The sequence below is a fragment of the Pundamilia nyererei genome, unplaced genomic scaffold (assembly GCF_000239375.1).
Source record: "Pundamilia nyererei isolate P.nyererei 1_Seehausen unplaced genomic scaffold, PunNye1.0 scaffold00010, whole genome shotgun sequence".
Taxonomy (NCBI): Eukaryota; Metazoa; Chordata; class Actinopteri; order Cichliformes; family Cichlidae; genus Pundamilia; species Pundamilia nyererei.
This window is the reverse complement of record NW_005187411.1, coordinates 1,066,573-1,087,013: the sequence shown is the minus strand read 5'-3', so window position 1 is coordinate 1,087,013 and position 20,441 is coordinate 1,066,573. Positions and strand designations below refer to the sequence as shown.

Here is a 20,441-nt window from a genome sequence, read left to right as displayed (position 1 = left end):
TGAAGATAGCCTGAAGTTTCACAACCCAGTGGATGAATATCTGATTTCCCAAAAAGCTCATTCTGTTCATCTGGACATACAGTTGTTTGTATGTGTGTGTTTTGGATGAATAAGTGTTTTAATCTGTCTTTTGTATAGACCTAATTTCCATTTTTAGGTAGCGTACAGAATGTTTTTTCACAGTAACGAAAAAAGCTCTCTTGAATCTTTAATTTTTATATGCTTCATTAACCTTTTCTGTTCTGAAATGCTTGGCGCAGCTAAGCATGTGACACTATACATTATCACTGTGTTTCTTTTGTCCTGTCTCTTCTTCTCAACCCCAATTGGTCATGACAGACGGCTGCTCCTCCCTGACCCTGGTTCTGCTGGAGGTTTCTTTCTGTTAAAAGGGAGTTTTCCTTCCCACTCTCGCCAAGTGCTTCCTCATAGAGTGTTGGGACTGAATGGGTTAACAAGTCTGAAACTGAAGGAATGCAAAGTAAATGGAGGTTAGAGGTAAGCATTGGGATTCATTACTAAATCATAAGTGGTCAATTCGGAATGACTACTGTCTTCATTGCATGTTTAATTTTCACAAAACATTCCCAATCAATGCTGAAATTTTGCTGGTGTGTCATTATCGCAACAGAAGAGAAACACATTTTCATGTGTGTACTGTATACGTCTGATATTCTGATATTCATCAAAATAATAAAAAAAAAATATCAACAATTATTTAAAATATTTTTAAGTCTTTCAAACAAAAAACTCATGCAAACTATATATAATTGTATTTATATAATATAATTGCACTGATCCCTTTAATTATTTCAATAAATAAAAACGCTACAGATGTGTTGAATTTCATTTTGCATCATATCTGTGCATCTGTGTTTTACTCGCACTAAAAGGCGAAAGAAGCCACTAAAGAGAGCTCTACGTTACTTGAACAAAAACAGAGAATTTGCCAACCTTGCCCTGTTTTTCAGTCATACTCCAAAGAGGAGGAGGTGCCCGGCCACACATTGTAATCTCTCATTGGAGGAAAGCGGTGTCAGTCGAAGCTACTGGTCGGTGTGGATCCGCATCAAGCGTACGCAATAACATCTGCGTCAAGACAACCAGAGACAGACCCAACAATAAAACACCATATGCTGCCCAAAATAAAACCACCCTAGCAGTTTACTTTTCTAAATAAGTATTGTAGTGGCTTATTATTGTTTGAAAGCGATAAGAAGTAGTGGAACTACTAAATCTTGAAATACCTTGAATTAATTTTGGTTCCACAAACATGCCTTTTAGCGTTGCTTTCGTGCAATATCGATTTTTACAAAAAGCTTTGCCAACCAGGAGATTTATTTTGATAGTACTTGGCGGAAGCTGCAGTTTTACTGTGGTGAACTTGACCCCCTGCGCCTTCGTCATCATCCGTACACACGGCGGCGACAGGAGCTCCTGTATCGGCAGGGACGGGTCTCCCACCGCTATTCTCTGTCTGTGCGGAGGAAAAACACTGACAGAGAAGAAAGACGACCGCGAATTTCCTCCACGAAGCTCCCTCTGGAAACTCCGATGGATTAATTTGATTTTTCTGCGGTGAGCGGGCTTTTCTTTTTCTTCTGTTGAATTTCAATTGGTGCGCCAGCCTTGTCCCCTATTTTGCGCTGTGGAAAGCGAGTTGAATTCATCTCGAGAGGGAGAGAGGCAGAGAGAGCAGATGAGATAAATAACACATTTTGAGTGGCTGCAGTCACGCCAATCTTTACTCCGAGTCTTCCTCGGAGGGCTGGCTTTGTGTGGTTTGCGTAAACATTGCCCTCGTTGAGGAAAAGACTGGGAGAGCGGTGATGGTGACTGTGGATGATGTTTTGCAGTGATTCTGGAGAGGGGGCTCTTGTGTTGCAGCAGGGATGGATGCGCTGCAGAACAGAGCTGACCACTGAGGCCATGCACACACACACACACCTAATAAACGCCAGGCTGGCCTTCGGACAGCCTCTTAATTGTTTACCTCCACAGGAATTATCATATGCTTTGAGTTAATTGCATTGCCACGCTGCTAAACATCCAATTAAAGCTGTTCCAGTCGGGTTATCTCATGTGTCTGGAGGTGCAGCCATCCATCTTGTGAGCAAACACTGGGGATGATATGTGTGAGCTAACCCCACTGTTACCCATGTGCAATAAGTTAGTCAGCAGTTATTGTTTTGGTTGTTAAATTGTTCAGTCAGCTCCCTGAAGGCCTGAGTTCAGCCTGCCTATGAATGAGTGCACAATTGGTGTGCATGGTATGTATTAAATTTGAATGAAAGGAGTTGGATGTTGTGCTTCGTGGACCGTGCACTTTTCCCCCTTCAGGCTCTCTCTCCCTTATACAGTTCAACCTGCTGGCGCATAATCTGCCAAACCTGAAATAAGTTATAAAGAAATGCAGATGCTTTTCAAAATAAGGCTCAGTTGATAACTTTAGTTTAAGACCATTTTGTTGGTTTTTAAGATTTTTGGAAGGTGTTGGTTTGTTTTGACATCTACTGTGATGATTATCATTGTAAAATTAATCTGTCAAGCAGCAGAAAATAAATTAGCACTTAACTGTAAAATCATCATTAAGCCACATTTGAAGATATTTTTCTAGTTTCTAAAATGTGAGCATTTTCCATTATTCTAAATATTTAGGAAGACTTAGTTGTTTGGGGGTCTGAAAAAAATCAGGTTTCATTGATGGAAATTGCAGTGGGTATATTTTATTGTATTCTGATGTTTTGGGCACTAAATTAATGAAAAGTGTAAAACAGCCACACATTTTTAGCATTTTTTTTATTAATAATATAAATAAATCAAACAAGTTGCAATTTATTTCTTTTTTTGGGGGGGGGGGGTTGCATCTGCTAATTGGCTTATCGTTGTAGATCTGCGTCCAGCACTTGTGCGCCATGTGGCTCGTGCCAGTGTTTTACACTTTCCATCAACTCAAGTGCGATTTTTAGTTCTGCCAGAAACCTTCCATCCTCCGTTCCTGTAAACCCACCTCATCATGATTTCCACTGGATTCTTGCATCGACCATTACCCTCCACTGGCACAAGATTTGGAAAGAATCATTTAAACCCTCAGTTCAGACTGTCAGGCAGAAGCAGCAAGAATCTGCTCTGGTATCTGGATAACACTTTTTTCCTGTTTGGAAAGTGTTCACCTAGTCTGCACTGGTCTCGCTGACTGAATAGACATACACAATGGGATCGGTGATTTAACAACATGACTCAAGAAGCTCAAGTATAGACACTGTGACACTAAAACACAGCTAGGCTTAAACCCACACGCACGTACTGTATGAATCTCAGCTGCGTGTTTTATAACTAGCTCTTTTCATTCAGCACACGAAGAATGCTTTGAAAGCTTTAACAGTGTTTCATTGTGCTCATAATCTTGTAGCAGAGTGAAAAGTGGCCATTGTCTCGTTGTTGATACACTGAATGAACTCGGTTGTCTGACACAAGCAAATGTTGTAACTATTCAGAGAATGGCAGCCATAAGGAGGAGATTGTAAGCGTTGTACCAAATCCAGCAAACATAACAGTGGGTTTCACGTGCATTCAAATGTCACACAGCTTTTTTAAAAAGGAAAAAAAAAGATCCTCTGTTGGTTCGTTGGTCTCGTCTTTGTTCCATGATCAGAACGTTGAATTATGGAGTTGAATAAGGTCACAGTGAGTGCGATGCCAGTGGGAGGCATGTGGGAAGTTTGACCTTGTTTTGTGCCTTGTCAGTGATCTGAGTGTAAAAGGACCCCCACACTTCAAATTAAACAGGATACCTTTTAAGAAGATGTGTTGAATTGCAAAATAGACTGAGGAAAGACTGTATTCTGGAGGGATTTGTTAGTTCGTAGAGGTTAAATTATCACAACATTGCCAGATGTAATGCTCAATTGACCATAATTTCCACAGTTTATTAGTCAAAGCCACGTTTCAATTTGTTTTTCTAAGCTGAAATAATATCTTGTAAACTTGTTACCATTAGGTTCACATGTAGCAATTACTCTGCAGACTTGTATGATTATTTTATATTGTAGCATTAAGACTTTATTGATCTCCAGAGAGTGAGAGATTAATAAGGTTACAGCATTTTAAGAAAAATCTAAAAACATAAAAATTACTTAAAATGATGAAATGATTGAAGGACTTGCTGAAGTCAGTCAGTTGCACGTAATGTTACATACTTTCCCTGAGCTCAAAGTTATGCACAGATAGATACATATTTCATAATCTTGTAACACTTAGGAAATCGTCAGATGTTCCCTTTTTAGAAGCTGCAGATGTTACACTCATTCTTACGTAATTCTTAATGAAATAATTGTTGCTGTTTAGGGAATTTCAGTCTTTTTTTTTTTTCTTTTTTTTTTTAGTCTTACACATCCAATTATCTTTTTTGTTCTTGCTCGTAACACAAATCAGACTGCAGATATATTTGTTTTTCAGGCCTGACTGAGTCTCTCCTGGTAAATCCATCAGTTAGTCTGTGCGACCCTGACATGTCTGTCCTTTTAATATAGTATATTGATTGCAGCTTTACTCCAAATGACCCACTATCTCATTATGGCCTCCAGCGCTATGACTGTTGTTATGGATGATTAACACTCGAGCTTGTGCGGCATCAAAATAAAGGCTTTCATTTGGGTAAATTAATTTCCAGTTGAGCCGAGCGGTTGTGACAGATAAAGTAAAGCTGACCCCGTTGCTGTGTGTTCGGTACCCATTCAAAAAAACCTGCTTGTTCAGTGGTGCATTTGATAAAATAGTGTGAAAGCCGATAGTTACTAAAAACAGGTTGTGGATTTACCTGTGGTGGTAGGCGTGATTGAAGTCACTGCAGAGGGTGTCCTGCAGCGATATTCACAGATATTCCTAAAATTCCTCACATTTTTTGATGTTTCAGTTTACGTATGTTCCATGAACACCTCATTTATGGTCAGCTTCTTTAAAAAAAAAAAAAAAAACCTCAACATTTTAACACAGATTTTGTGAAAATTAAAAAATTAAACCAAAAACACCAACAGCAGAAAACTGCAATTTATTGTCCACTTGAGGCTTGCTCTAAAAGGAGTTGGTTTCAGTCCAATTTACAGCTGATGGTAAACGGTATGTCGCAAAAACGTTTTAACACGTTTTTGGTGAAAAACTTGAGGCCTCTCACCTTTTCCTTCTCTTTGGCTTTTGAATTAACTCTTACAGCACATTGCAATCTTGTCCCCGAAGGACCTTCCTGATCACGCCATTGTCATTCTCTCTACAGCAAGCTGCTCATTTGGGTCTGAAAATAGCGTGATGATTGCTATTGCAGAGGCTGAGGTGGTCATGCAATACCCAGGCTGTGCCATGAAAGGGAACAAGCCCCGAGGCTTTGACGCCATCATCTGCTGGTTTGGTGTGGGGGGTTTGAGTAGACTTGCGTGTGTCTGTGTCCATCTCCACCATGATGAAATGCAGCGAGAGCACCAATCTAAAACTTATGTTGTGATCTCATACGTAGTGTTGACTCGTGTGTAACCGGAGAGCAGAAATGTATCTATGATGAACGCTCGTGAAACTCTTATTGAATTACCGTGTAAATGTGAAAAGCTGCTGATTCACCGACTCATCTAAAGGATTCTTTATCTTGTAAATATGAGATTATTAATTGGAATTGCAACACAGACATGATTTAATGTTTACAAATACACACTGTGCAATAAAAAGACCACACAGGGAACATGTATGAATACTATATTAAGGCAAAATGTTATAGATTCTGTGCAGCTGAATGGTAAATGTATGCTAAAGCTACAGTAGTCCCTAGTCTTTTTAACTTGAAGAGCAAGATTTTCATAATCCCCACAGGCAGCACAACGACATGAGATTTCCCCTCATTTACTCTGATCCCTGCAGGAGTGGAGGCAGTGCTATTTCAATCACTTGAGTTGAAGAGAAAATCCACCAGAAATCAGACTTCACCTGCTCAGTTAATATATTCTGGTGCTACGTTAGTCTTATTAACGCCACGTTTAGAGGTTTTTGTATCGACGGGGAAGGTGAGTAAAGAAATGCAGTAACTATGGGAAGTTAACATTCGTGGCCTTGATATTGTTTTTCTCTCTGTTGTGTATTCATAAGAATTTATTTTTATTTTCAATGCCTGACTACCTCAGGTCACCTCTGTCATTCGCGTGGACTTCGGGCACGGTCTTGTTAAATACAGTCATGTGATAGTTCCAAGTTCTAAAACGAAGTACCCTCATGATTCCCTCATAGTTTGTAGTAGAACAACCTTTAGAAGTTATAACTTGAAGCAGACGTTTTCTGTATGACTCACTTTCTTACATCATTGCGGTGGAATTTTTGCTCAATTTTCTTTTCAAAGATGGTTCAGTTCATTGAGGTTTTTAGACATTTGTTTATGCTCAGCTGCCTTAAGGTCCCACCACGGCATTTCAGTCAGACTGAGGTCTGGACTTCGACTGGGCCGTTACAACACTTTGACCAAAATGGCCAAGCTTTAGCTGTCAGACAGATGGCCTCACATTTAACTTTAGAATACTTTGATATGCAGAGAAGTTCATGGTCGAATCAGTGACTGCAAGGTGCCCAGGTCCTCTGGCTGCAAAACAAGCCCAAATCACCCCCCCTCCCCCACCGTGCTTGACAGTTGGTGTTTGTGCTGGTACGCCTCGTATCTCCAAACATGGCTCTGTGTGTTATAGCCAAACATCTCTACTGTCCTTTAGACAGATGAGACCACTTCTGTTTTAGACATTTTGTAGTTTGTTCAGATTCAACTTTGCAAACGTAAGCTGTGCTGTCATGTCCTTTTTAGAGAGAAGAGGCTTTTTCCTGGCAACCCTTCCAAACAAGCCATACTCATTCAGTCTTTTTCTAACTTTACAGTCATGAACTTTAATATTTAATAGCTAACTGAGGCCTGCAGAGTCTTTTGGTTTTTTTTGCAGTTTCTCCGACCATTGAAGAGTCTGACCTTGGGCTGAATTTACTGGGACATCCACTGTGGCATTGCATTACCCACACACCTGAATGCTTCAGTTATATGGACAAAACGTTTTCACATAACTGTACATTCATAGCTTTCCTGGCCAAATAAATACTGTAATGTCCCAAGCAGAGTACCAGTACTGGATTTGTGGTTTTTGTGATGAATTCACACTCATCGCCACCCAGTGTTAACTTGGTTTGGAGGCCGTCTTTGGTTACTGTCAGCTGTCCCGATACTTATGAAATCACTGCAACATGTTGAAAAGACACGTTTTGAACTCAACTGTGGAAAATCAATTCATTCTGCTGTGTTTGTAGTACTGCTGCTTCTTCTCCTCAGTGAATTGTTAGAGCGGATCCCCTTTTTGTTTTATATCAGTTCTCAGATGTCGATTAAAAAGTCAGAAAATACCCATCACAACATCCTGAAGTCTTCATTTACTTGCTTTGTCCAGCAAAAAAAGATAAAACAAACAGCAAAACCAAGTGTGGAAGCACTGAAAAGTCCACGTATTCGCTTTGAATATTGCTTTGATTTGTTCAAGGTTGGCTAAGTTCTCTTTTGACTAATCTTATGCATTTGCTTATTAGAAATAGCGAGCCATTCATATATAGGATTTTTACATTTAAATATATCAGCTGTACAGCAACGTGCTGTAAATACCAGAAGATTGGAGATATAAATATAGATGTCAAAACAGATTATTTTATATCTGAAGGATTATTGGAGACGCAACAGCAGCCGTGCTTCTTGTATTTCTGTCTGCGGTCTCTGCTTCGGTCAGAGCTTATACTGTAATGCTGCTGGGCTCGTTTCTTCTTCTGCGTATTTTATGGGGTTTTATTGGCAGTAATGAATCACAGTGATGTCGGTCTCTCTGCAGCAGTTACGTCCTTTTGTTACTTAAGCAAACTGGAGCTAAGCTGTATAGTGTGGCAATAATGAAATCCTGTATACAGAAGGAAAACTCCGTTTTTGGTGTCAGAGTCCCTCTTGGTACTTTTTCCATGCAGGCAACACAGCAAGGATTTTTCTTGTCGAATGAATGAATGAATGAATACAATTTTATGCAGCAGAATTCGTTTTTCTAGCTGGTTAATCATCAGATGTAACGTGATCTTTCAGAGAAATCTGACCTCAGGCTTAGCTTCTTCTGGACCAAACTGCTCTCTCTGAAGTATAATAGATAAGCATTGATGGGTTTACAACAACTTACACTTGAAAACCACTTTTGGTGTTTTGCAACTTTGCAACAACAATAATCATTTCAAGATTTTGACACTGCACCATCATGTGACCTCTTCTCAAAGAGGGCATTATTTCCCGTTCATCTGATACGTTCATGCATTTTCTCCTCATCTACATATAGTGCTTGACTTGTTACATTCTGCAGCATTTTCTCCCACTGTGCAGCAAGTGACACATCTGTTTGCACTTTTTGCCTGTGCAGGCATTAAAGTTTCTTGCTAGTAAATGTAAAACAGGCCTGAAGGGCTTTGATCTTATACTGTGTAGCTTTGCTTGTAAGCATTAAGCACCAGTCCTTCAAAAACAAGCCTTTGGTTCCTGCTTGTTTTCTGCTTGGAAAATAGTTTCCTTAGAAAGACGTGCTTATTTTCCAATATTAGCAACATTACCTGGTGTATAAAGGCAGATTGTGCTTTTTGGGGGGTTATACAGCTGGGGTAAAGAGCACTGGGATGATTTCCCTTGTCCTCGAGTGTTGACTTTTGTTCCGAACACCACCTCTCTCCATTCACCGACACTGTAAACAAGTATGTTTCCAATTAGCTGCCTCTGAAGTCAGCTGCCTGCTTATGCCATTGAAAGACAGCGCTGCTGCCGGGGCCCTCTTCTTAGACATGCTGAACCGGTTTCACGAGCTTCCAGGGCTTAAAGGGGGGGTTGGGGAGTGGGACACGGCGAGCCGAAATGTTCATTAACTTAACTGGGTCTGCAAAGACGGTAAGGCTCTTTTTAATTGACAAAGCAGAAAGCAGGCTGTGTCCCTCATTTCAAAAACTGGTTTATCTTTGCTTTAGTGAGGACAAATGTTCCATCAGCGCGCGTGTGCGTGGCTCCTTGTAAAGCAAACAAAAATAAAGTAAATGCTCTCTTGTAAAGTCAGTGGCTCGGTGTAGACTCTTCTCCTCAGTGTGGTCATGCAATCAGATGGAAAAGTAAACTGTGATAAGTAGGGCCATTAAATTGTTTTACGGCCAGTTTAACTGGATATTCTCAGCATAAAGCATTAATGCGAGCGTACATATGCAGCGGTCATATTTACCGAGCACATACAGCTGTGGTGCATTGTGTTGCTCCATTTAATTAGTAATGCATCTTTTAAAGCGTCGTGTTTAATTTCAACCTAATTGAAAGATTTTTCAGAAGACTCTGTGGAGCTCTCAAAGGAAGCTCTGAAATAATGGGAATATTGAATCATAATTTCCCCAGTGGAGACGGCTTTTGAGCTATTATTTTACCTAAGTGCTAATTCCATCTCGCTCTCCTTCTCTCTCCACCCACAGACAGTAGAGAATGGGCTGTGTCCAATGTAAGGATAAAGAAGCAGCAAAACTCACTGATGACCGGGAGACCAGCCTTTCGCACAACTCGGGCTACCGCTATGGGTCCGACCCCACTCCGCAGCACTACCCCAGCTTTGGGGTCACCACCATTCCCAACTACAACAACTTCCACAGCGCAGCCTCGCAGGGAGTCACTGTGTTCGGAGGAGTCCACACGTCCTCGCAGTCTGGGACCCTTCGGTCTCGGGGAGGCACAGGTAATATTAGACTGTGAATGCATGTGAGCTACTTTACATGTCTTAAAAATATTTGTCACCTTTTAAAGGGCTAATGTGCATAAAAACTGCAAATAAACGGAACATTTGCATAATTTGAAAATAATTTGAACCTGAAAAATACATGAATAGAAAATATCACATTTTAAAAATGATATGAATTTGGTTGCCCGGAATAAATTCACTCAGTACCCTGTTGGAAGATAAACTTACATGCTGTTAAGTAATGGGTCAAATTACAAATAAAATGTCTAATTTAAACTGTCTAAAAATGTCTCTGAAGGCTGCTAGCTGCCGGGTAGGATGGATCCATTCTTTCATGTTGTTGTGTGCTCACAGAGCCAGGTGGCTTTATGAGTTAGTGTCGTTTTCTCGTCAGCTCAAAGCAGTCTGGCTGTTCTCCTCTGACCTCTGGCATCATCAAGACATTTTCACCCCGAGAACTGACACTCACTGTATATTTTCTCTTTTCCGGGCCATTCTCTGCAAACCCTAGAGATGGTTGTGTGGGGAAAATCCCATCAGGTCAGCTGTTTCTGAAACACTGTGACCAGCCCATCTGGCGCCAACCACCGTGTCGTATTCAAAGTCACTTAAAGTCAAAGTCACTTAAATGACCCTTCAGTTTGAACTTCAGCAGGTCATCTTGACCATGCGTACAGGCCTAAATGCACAGACTTACTGCCATGTGACTGGCTGATTAGAGATTTGCATTAACAATGTTGGCTTGTCAGCTTTCTGTTCTCAGAATTACAGGCTCAACTTAAATAACGGGTGAAGTTCGTGGCTTGTGTGCCGTTTACTAAATGAATAAGTGAGCCTTCTCTTGTGCGTAGTAGAGCCTCAAAATGAAAAGAAATGCCCTAAATTATGACCAGTTCCCTGTGAAGAACATTGACAGAGAGCAGACTTTTTGCTGAAGAGCGCTTCAAATGGGGAGAAATAAGCTTTACACTCTTTTGCTCGAAATTTGAAAGCTTCGTATCATCAGATTTATAAATCGCCACCATCCTTGCTTTGATGTCTGTGACGCACTTTGAACCCTTTTTGCGGTTGAATAAAACCAACATCTTTGAAATTGCCGTCGCCAGCTCGCATGAACAAGAAACTACTCTAAGAGGGGGAATGAGAAATAAAATGCATGTCTAATTTGTACAGTGAAGACTTGAGGGGTAAGAAACTGAAACTATAACAGATGTAGAGCCGAAACTTGATCTGATCTGCAATGACCTCAACGGACAGTGTGCAGATTTGGTCGACATTAGGATTGCAGCTTGGAGGATTTAGATCAAATCAGAAAATGAACACTTACAGTTTTAGGCTTATTAACAGATACTGGCAGATTTTTGATTGGCTTCCCTCATCTAGACCATGATAGCACCAAGTAGTATCTATATTTGCTCGTTAGGTCTGCAGTTTTATGTTAGTTAAGTAGGCATCACAAGTCAGTTAATAACAAAAGTTGTTTTTGTGAAATCTTTTTTTACCCCATCAACTTTTTTTCTTATATTTTTTGCCTTTTTAGAGTCTAAGTGCTCCTTTCTTGTTAAACTGAGATCATACAGCTGTCATTAAGGTATCAGGACATAAATCCAAATCAGTTAGTGGCAAAGAGTTTGCTTCTGTAAGCTAAGCTTTGTGTCACACCTGTAGCAATTAGCTTTTTAATATGAATGTTTTACTTTATTTGAAAAAATAAAATGTCCCACACAAGTCCTTAAAAGTAAAACATCACCATAAATCACAAACTGCGCTGAAACATCTCAAGAGTCTCCAAATTGTTGCTTTTATTTAAAATTTCTATAAGCGAAAAACTCCCACAATTCTTTTTAAGTTAGCGCTGCTAGTGAGATGTTTGGAAAGATAAAAGAGTAGAAATTTGTTTTGTTTCTAAGGTGAAAATAATGCAGCAGATGGGGTGTAAAGAATAAACAAAGAAGGCAGTAATATTTATTGCCGTTACATAAGCCCCATGTGTTAGACAGATGAACGAACCCTACAGTAAAAATGGAATGAAAAACCCACCGCCATAATATTTCAGCCACATAACCGCCACATGCAACATTTTTGTTTTGCGGCAGGGGTGACTCTCTTTGTGGCCCTTTATGATTATGAAGCCAGGACCGAGGATGACCTCAGCTTCAGAAAAGGGGAGAGGTTCCAGATCCTCAACAGCACGTAAGTGTGAAAACATCTGCATGACAGCACCAAAAGGGTGGTGGTTGTGTTTTCCTTCTCGGGTCCGGCTGTAACAAACGTTACACCGGCACCAATCTGACAGACTTAACCGGGTCTGTGAGGTTCTTGGATTCTCCTCACTTTTTGTGTAACTACAGTGGTTTTTGTTGCTTTATCGCATCTTTATAGGAGAATTAAACAGTCAGACCATACTTGCGGGCTGTGCGTGGGCGTTTCCCATGGTAAATGCTGACTGACATCTGAGAGCCTCTGTTCTGTCTCCCTGTCATTTTGTGTTTTCTCTTTCGCTGAATCCAAACCAAGCATTTCCCCTAAATCCAACCAGTTATCTCAGCTACTCATGACAGTCAAACTTCAGTCCCTAACTCCAAACTGAATGGGAGGTCCTGCTGGAAACATACACTCACCAGCCACTTCATTAGGTGCACCTTCAGAACTGCCTTAATTCATTGTGACATAGATTCATCAAAGTGCTGCAGAGACTTTGGTCCATATTTACATGACAGCATGACACAGTTCTTGCAGATTTGTTGGCTGCACATCCATGATGTGAATTTCCCGTTATACCACATCCCAAAGGTGCTATATTGGACTGAGATGTGGTGACCGTGGAGGCCATTTGAGTACAGTGAACTCGTGTTCGAGAGCCAGTTTGAGGTAATATGAGCTTTGTGACACCAGACATTATCCTGCTAAAAGCAGCATGTCAAATATGGCGCTTAAACAATGCGCATTTAGTGTTTAGGAGCCTAAACACTAGCCCACCACTAACCTAAAGTAGATCCGCGTTGTTTACACCAGATGTCTGTCCCTTCTCTTCTGACCTCTGGCATCAACAAGGCATTTTCCCGTTCAAACCATTCTCTGTAAATCCTGGTTGTGCGGGAAACTGACACCAGCAACCATGCCTCGTTCAGCGTCACTTAAATCCCCTTTCCTCCCCGTTCTGATGCTCAGTTTGAGCATCAACAGGTGGTCAAGACCACGTCTACATACCTAAATGCACCGAGTTGCTGCAACGTGATTTGCTGATTAAATATGTGTGATAGAAAGCAGTTGAAAGGTGTATCTAATAAAGTGGCAACGAGTGTAATTCTTTTTTTAAACCAGGAAATGGTCTATAACAAAGGGGAACCAACAAGCTATTGCTAGAACATTTACATATTTATATATAAATAATATTCATATATATTTGCACAAGGTTGGAGGTGATTCCGACTGGATATTATTTAGGATATAAGAAGCGCATTTGTAAATGGCCTGTATTTATATAGCGCTTTACTAGTCCTTAAGGACCCCAAAGCGCTTTACATATCCAGTCATCCACCCATTCACACACAGGTGATGGCAAGCTATATTGTAGCCACAGCCACCCTGGGGCGCACTGACAGAGGCGAGGCTGCCGGACACTGGCGCCACCGGGCCCTCTGACCACCACCAGTAGGCAACGGGTGAAGCGTCTTGCCCAAGGACACAACGACCGAGACTGTCCAAGCCGGGGCTCGAACCGGCAACCTTCCGATTACAAGACGAACTCCCAACTCTTGAGCCACGATCGCCCCGTGGCGACAAATGAGCAGACTGTCCGAACGTTGTCCTGAAAATTATAAAGCACTCAAATCATAGTTGCGAATGAAGAGCTTCAGCTGTAGTCAAATTTATGAATTCAAAAATTGAGTTTATAATTATAATTTCAGAATGGTTGAATCACATAAGGGTGGTCATGCACGGGGGTCTCTACATTACAACTGCTTTGTCTTAGATTTGCACTAAAACAACAGCATTCAGAGTATTAAGAACAGTGCGTTTATTTCCTTAAATGTAGTGCATCCACTCTGTTTACACGATGAGTAAATGGTGATCTAGCTCTCTGTTAAATCCACCCTCTCATTTTTCAGCGAGGGAGACTGGTGGGAGGCTCGTTCTCTCACTACAGGTGGAACTGGATACATTCCCAGCAATTACGTAGCTCCCGTGGACTCCATCCAAGCCGAGGAGTGAGTGAAACTTTTTCATTTGAGCACACGCTCTCACACACAGCCTCCACGGGTCTCCGAGGCACGGCATCTTCATCACCAGAGAGCATAAATATTTCAGAAGTCAGCTCATTGCCTTTGTTAGATGTGACATGGTTGCACGCACAGTACAAATAGAATATTTAGGAAAGCACTGAAAACAAATTTCCCACATCTTTTTTTCCATTTCTCCTCCTTCCTTCAGCTGGTATTTTGGTAAATTGGGTCGAAAGGACGCAGAGAGGCAACTGCTCTCCAACAGCAACGCCAGAGGCACTTTCCTGATCCGTGAGAGCGAAACAACTAAAGGTACTCAAAACGAGATGGTGACTGTTTGAACGCTTTTAAACTTTAGGAAAACTGACAGGTGTTTGTACATAAGTAAAGGAGCACATTAAAGTGAAAGTAAGTAGAAGCAAATTATTTATGGATAAACCTAGAATAAGCCGTCAGACTAAAGATTGAATAACTTAAAATAACATCACAACCAATCTGTTCTAGGAGCCTACTCTCTCTCCATCCAGGACTGGGATGACGTGAAGGGAGATCACGTTAAACACTATAAAATCCGCAAACTGGATAATGGAGGCTACTACATCACCACCAGAGCCCAGTTTGAGACACTCCAGCAGCTAGTGCAGCACTACTCGGGTGAGACTCTGCTGCTCAGTGTGTACAAAAACATCTTAATGGTATATTGTGTGTGGGATTTTTTTTTCCTTCTTTTACACTTCCACATTTCTCATGTGACCCCAAATTGCACGGTCATTTCAGCCAGGGCTGCAGGCCTGTGCTGCAGACTGATCGTGCCGTGCCACAAAGGCATGCCTCGTCTGACCGACCTGTCTGTCAAAACCAAAGACGTGTGGGAGATCCCGCGGGAGTCGCTGCAGCTTATTAAACGCCTCGGCAATGGCCAGTTTGGAGAAGTCTGGATGGGTGTGTATCTTATTCCTCAAATTCCAAAAATTCCATGCCATTTTTGAACTTGTTGTGATTTCTGAGTGGATTTAAGATTTTGGGGAGGGCTTGGATTGTTAAACCCTGGGAACCCTGGGAAAAACAAAAGCAAGTTAATAGAATATTTCTAGCTTTATCTAATTCATCAGCATTAAAATAACATTTTGATTCATTTCTCCCATTAAAAAAAAAATGTATCCATCTGTGCAGGCTCTTAACCGCTTAACCAACTCAGGTTAACGGGGAAGCTTGGAGTCTGTCCCAGCTGTGACTGGTTGATAGGCGGTGTGCACTCTTGGTACAGAGAGAGACAGCCAATGCATGTATTTGGACTGTTGGAGCTCCTGAAGCAAACCCAGAAAATACATGCAAACCTCAGTTTTAATTACAATCTGTTATGTCATACTCTGATACACTTAATGCAACTTTCAGTATTTGTTTCTAGTTATGTGTTCTACAGATTAAGTTAAAAGAAGCATGGCCTGTTCGTTTTTTCTTTTAATTAGACTGAATGTCACATTTTGGGGTTTTTCTTCTCAGGTACGTGGAATGGCACCACCAAGGTGGCAGTGAAGACTCTTAAGCCCGGCACGATGTCACCTGAGTCCTTCCTGGAGGAAGCTCAGATAATGAAGAAGCTCCGACACGATAAGCTGGTGCAGCTCTATGCTGTGGTGTCCGAGGAACCCATCTATATAGTCACAGAGTACATGAGCAAAGGTAGAGGCTGCTTTAACAGTGTCATCATTGCATGCATGCATGCATGCATGCACCTAAATAATGTTGCATTATATATATATATATATATATATATATATATAAGTCTGCATCTGCATAGGATGTAGAGTATGTCTCCCAGTTTGCTGTATAGCAAATGAAGTTTATTTCACATTGTGACTGCTGGGCAGGATGCATTTGCGATGGAAAAACAGATTTTCAGTTACCACAGCAATACCTAACAAACATCTCACTAAGATGTAACATTCTAGGCAGAAATCCCAGAACTGATGCAACATTAGCACAACGTGATGCTTGTAATGATGTGGCAGCCCAAGAAAACAAAAGCCTGATATCCTGACTGTATTTTTTTTTCTTATCTTTTCAGGGAGTTTGCTTGATTTCCTGAAGGACGGCGAAGGTCGAGGCCTCAAACTGCCAAATCTAGTGGACATGGCGGCTCAGGTGTGAAAATCTTGATGCTCAGAAAACATGTTCCCAGGGAAAGATGTTTCCTTTAAGAGCTTAACTGACTTTAATCATCTCCAACTGTTCCCAGTTTAGTCATTTAATCTCAGCACTGCTCGTTTAAAGTCTGTTGTTTTGGTGATTTCCCAATTTTTCACACACTTTGCACAAATTCCACGTGATTCATGTTGTTTACTGAGAAAGTAAATGTATATAAAGCAAATCTGTGGGCTTTCAGTTTAGAGAGATGCTTCACTTTTGCTGTCCCACTTTTTTAGGGTGATAACATTTGTGTAAATCTTGCTTAGCACAGATTTAATGACCTTGAAGCTATATATTGAGATGATGTTCAGTAGGAAAAAAAACCCCTCAATTTCCCAGGTGGCGGCGGGCATGGCTTATATCGAGAGGATGAACTACATCCACAGAGACCTAAGATCTGCCAACATCCTAGTCGGAGACAGCCTGGTGTGCAAGATTGCTGACTTTGGTCTGGCTAGACTCATCGAGGACAACGAATACACAGCAAGACAAGGTAGGCTTCACTCCAACACATTTTCATGAATCCATTGCTAATGCCTTCCTGCTTGTTTAAACCACAAATGAATTAAAATGACGTTGCAACAACACACAGTACAGAAACTGCAACATAGGTTCCAAACTTCCAAACTGAAAAAACTTCCTGTCCCTGTAAATGTAGAATTTATTGTATTTGTGCGTACTTTCAAAGATGAGCAGCAGATTTTGTGTCAGAATTGAGTAATAATTCAGTCACGTTTGAAAATGCTGATATAGTACACACACCTGTGATCTATGTGCTGATGAACTAAGATGAGATCTATGGATCACCTGGTGTGAGTACACACTTAAACTTTCTTTGTGTTTATGTTGCTTAGACATTGTAATAAAGACAATATATGACTACAGACCGTGCTTGAGAAATGTCTGTTCAGTAGCAAAGTTGTCCAGTGGTGGTTTTCTACTAGATTTCTTATGTTTCAGTGAGTCAGGTCAATTATTGACTACTACTGGGAAAAAGATTAGAAGCTTGCACATGTTTTGTCTAACTCTGTTTCTGTAGGATTCATTAAGTTCCCTGTAAACTGCCATCAGAGGAAAAATGTTGGTGGCTTGGCAAAAGGGCTTATTCCATCCAGTTTCACACACGAACACACACACATTTGTGTTTCTGTAACTTCAGAAGACATTGCTTTAACCAAAATGAATTTCATGGATACAAAACTTAAACTTTCCTGATGTTGACCCCTGACCTCTTCACCTTAAAATGCTGTTACTGACAGACTCATGTCACAACATGAGCACTTAGAGCATGCTGCTTTTCTTTTTGAGCAAGAATTTGTCTTGATGGAACCACTGGAAAGCGGATGCACGTGTGGTTAGCGCAAAGACAACCAAAGATGTGTTTATATAGGGGTACGGTGCCGGACTTGAGACCTCTTAAAAGGGCACTTGTTTTACACGAAAATATGCCGCTGCGATTATTGTTTGAAGGATGATGAGGAAGCAGCCAAAACCTGATTCACTCCAGTGTTGTTTCCCCCTTGAGTCAGACGTGAACCACACCAGGAGGACTTCAAGCTCTGTTAGTCACTCTGTCAACATGTTCAGTCACTCATTTGGTAGAAATGAAATGTTTACTTGCTCGACTCGGGCCAAGTGCAAACTGACACGGAGATGGATAATGGAATGGTTCCGTTATTTCCCTGGTGGGATGTAATGATGTCCTTATGTGCCTGCACTAATCAAATCAGTGAAGGGAAAAAAATCAGTACAGTGAAGACTGACCTACTTTAGTCTAGGTTTTGGTGGAAGCCGCTGCTGTGTATCTTTGTGTATATCTGGAGGGATGCAGAAGCAAAATAATAAAAGTTTGAGAATGTTTGTGAAATTAATATCACCTGAATTTATTTTAGGTGCGAAGTTTCCCATAAAGTGGACCGCTCCTGAGGCTGCCCTCTACGGGAAATTCACCATCAAGTCAGACGTGTGGTCATTTGGTATCCTGCTGACAGAGCTGGTGACCAAGGGCAGAGTGCCCTATCCAGGTGAGAGTGCTGAGCTTGAGGGTTATGTAATCACCTCTCATAACCAATCAAACGGCTGCATTCAGTTAATGCAGGCTGTGACACGAGACTTTGCATGATTTAAAAGGAAAAAAAGCAGTAGTTAGTTGCATAATGCACACTGCATTTTGCATTATACATAGAAATGTTCCAAGCTAATGAATGTGAATTGTTCCAGTTTCACTGACATTATAATTCCATTTTAACCTTTATATAAGCTGTCTAGTGTCTATGCGATGATTGCTGCGATGTTTTCAGTTTCCAGTGTAAGGCTTAAGGCGACACCACTTCTATGCAAAGCACTATTTCTTCAGTTCAGATCAAAACGGAAGGCTCTTTCCCGCCTTGACTGTTCACATTTTTATGCTAATCGACTATTACCCCCATCTTAATGTCACATTGCAACCAATAGTAGGTGCAGGAAGTCATCTACTAATCTGTTCCACGATACTGAAACTCAAAAGCAAAGTCTAGAGTAATGCAACTTATGGAAACGGCACAGAAAGACTGCTTGCAAACTTGGTGATTTGATGGCAGCACAGCCCTAAACTCTCACTCTATGTGCACCTTTGTTCAGGCATGAACAACCGTGAGGTGCTGGAGCAAGTGGAGCGAGGCTACCGGATGCCGTGCCCCCAGGACTGCCCCTCGTCCCTGCATGAGCTAATGCTACAGTGCTGGAAGAAAGACCCAGAGGAGAGGCCCACCTTTGAGTACTTGCAAGCCTTTTTGGAGGACTACTTCACTGCCACTGAGCCTCAGTATCAGCCAGGGGATAACCTCTGAGCGCCGCGGCCCTCGTCTCATGTCGTTTCACCAAAATTCCACCAGAGGGAGCCAGACACCACGCGTTCTTTCTCATTCTGCGGCTCTAATGGTTTTAAAAGCTGGCAGACTCGCTTTCCAACCTTCAGACGTCATACAAACAGGACAGAGGGGTGCAAACACAGCAACGTGACTATCAGAATTAGAAGTGACTGTCATGGATGAACGACATGAGTTCTGTTGCGTAACGTGTATGTAATGTAAATACAAATTGCTTGTTTACTTATTATCTTTTTTCTGTTTTGTATTCCTTTTGATAATTTGGAAATGTGTGATTTTTTTTTTTCTTCTTCTTCTTTTTCCATTTTTAAATGTAAAGTTACATTTGTTATGGCTCATAGAGAAGTGTGTGAGGCTCACAAGCTGGTTACAGATGTAGGAATAATAATTGTTGGGAATAGTTAGACACTGTGGACCAAAGTGTATCTGAAAATTAGTTTTTTCCTTTTTCTGGGAGTCCACTGACTTTTTTCTTTTTCTTTTTTCTTTTTTTATAAGGTTAATGTAACAATACTTTTCTCCTCTTCTCAAGGACTTTAGATGTACTATAACACCTGTTCTTGCCTTTTCTTGTTTAGTAATATTCTTATAATGTAAGGGAATGCCTTCATGCTTTACACACACTAACTCAGTGCATCATGGGCTCTTCCTCCCAAAACTGTATGCCATCTGCATTAATATTGTGCATTCATTGCATTCCAGCTTCTGCCAGTGATCTTTTTTTTAGGACTGGCTTAAAGTGACTTTTAAGTTGAGCTTTACGTAGTTCAAATGAGGACTGAACTCCTCTCTAACTGCAATCTTCGTTCAGCTGACTGCTTAGTATACTGACAGTATTTTTAAATGTATGTTGCAGATGGCAGCAGGCTGTGTAAGACTTCCACACTGTCTTTATGCTTCAACAGCCAAACAAACTGCCACTTACATGATATGAATGAAGGATGTGTACCTGTGTTTGTCCCTCCATAATGTGTATTTGAATATAACAGTTTGTGAGACCAAATACCTTTTAATTTCATTTTAAGAACATTTCAGCCAGTTAAGAGACGCGAATAATTGATTATTTCCAGGCATTAGGCTTTGGATAGCATTTCATCTTCCTTTACTATCAATCTCCTCTCACTCTTGGTGTGTAATCACATGACAATGTGCCATTTATGTGTATTTATGTTGCTCTCCACGGGTGTAAAAGTCAGCAGAAACTTTTGTATCACTCCGTTTGCCCTGAGTTTAGTAGGTATTCAAAACTTTTGGTCTCTATTTATTGTCTCTGTCTGTTCTGCGTGCACAGCTGTTTTTGAAATAAAGAATCCTGCCATTACGACGCACTATTTAACACTGTTTGTGAAGCTCGTCTGACTGCTCCC

General features: G+C 41.0%; 1 protein-coding gene across 1 annotated transcript; it reads left to right on the top strand.

Annotated features, from left to right (window-relative positions):
* The first annotated feature begins 1,391 nt into the window (after nt 1-1,391).
* Nucleotides 1,392-19,318, top strand: fyna (FYN proto-oncogene, Src family tyrosine kinase a). Its single transcript, XM_005723746.2, has 12 exons — nt 1,392-1,578; nt 9,532-9,788; nt 11,888-11,984; nt 13,904-14,002; nt 14,226-14,329; nt 14,522-14,671; nt 14,795-14,959; nt 15,521-15,700; nt 16,086-16,162; nt 16,547-16,700; nt 18,100-18,231; nt 18,827-19,318. The coding sequence occupies exons 2-12, from the start codon at nt 9,542-9,544 to the stop codon at nt 19,033-19,035; spliced, it is 1,614 nt and encodes a 537-aa protein (XP_005723803.1). The 5' UTR covers nt 1,392-1,578; nt 9,532-9,541; the 3' UTR covers nt 19,036-19,318.
* Nucleotides 19,319-20,441: the final 1,123 nt, after the last annotated feature.

What these genes read in the sequence shown, in the direction of transcription:
- fyna (XM_005723746.2), top strand. Translation starts at nt 9,542, where the DNA reads ATGGGCTGTGTCCAATGTAAGGATAAAGAAGCAGCAAAACTCACTGAT. An exon ending in TTCCAGATCCTCAACAGCAC is followed by an intron (nt 11,985 to 13,903) that starts GTAAGTGTGAAA and finishes CTCATTTTTCAG; the next exon opens with CGAGGGAGACTGGTGGGAGG. An exon ending in GACTCCATCCAAGCCGAGGA is followed by an intron (nt 14,003 to 14,225) that starts GTGAGTGAAACT and finishes TCCTTCCTTCAG; the next exon opens with CTGGTATTTTGGTAAATTGG.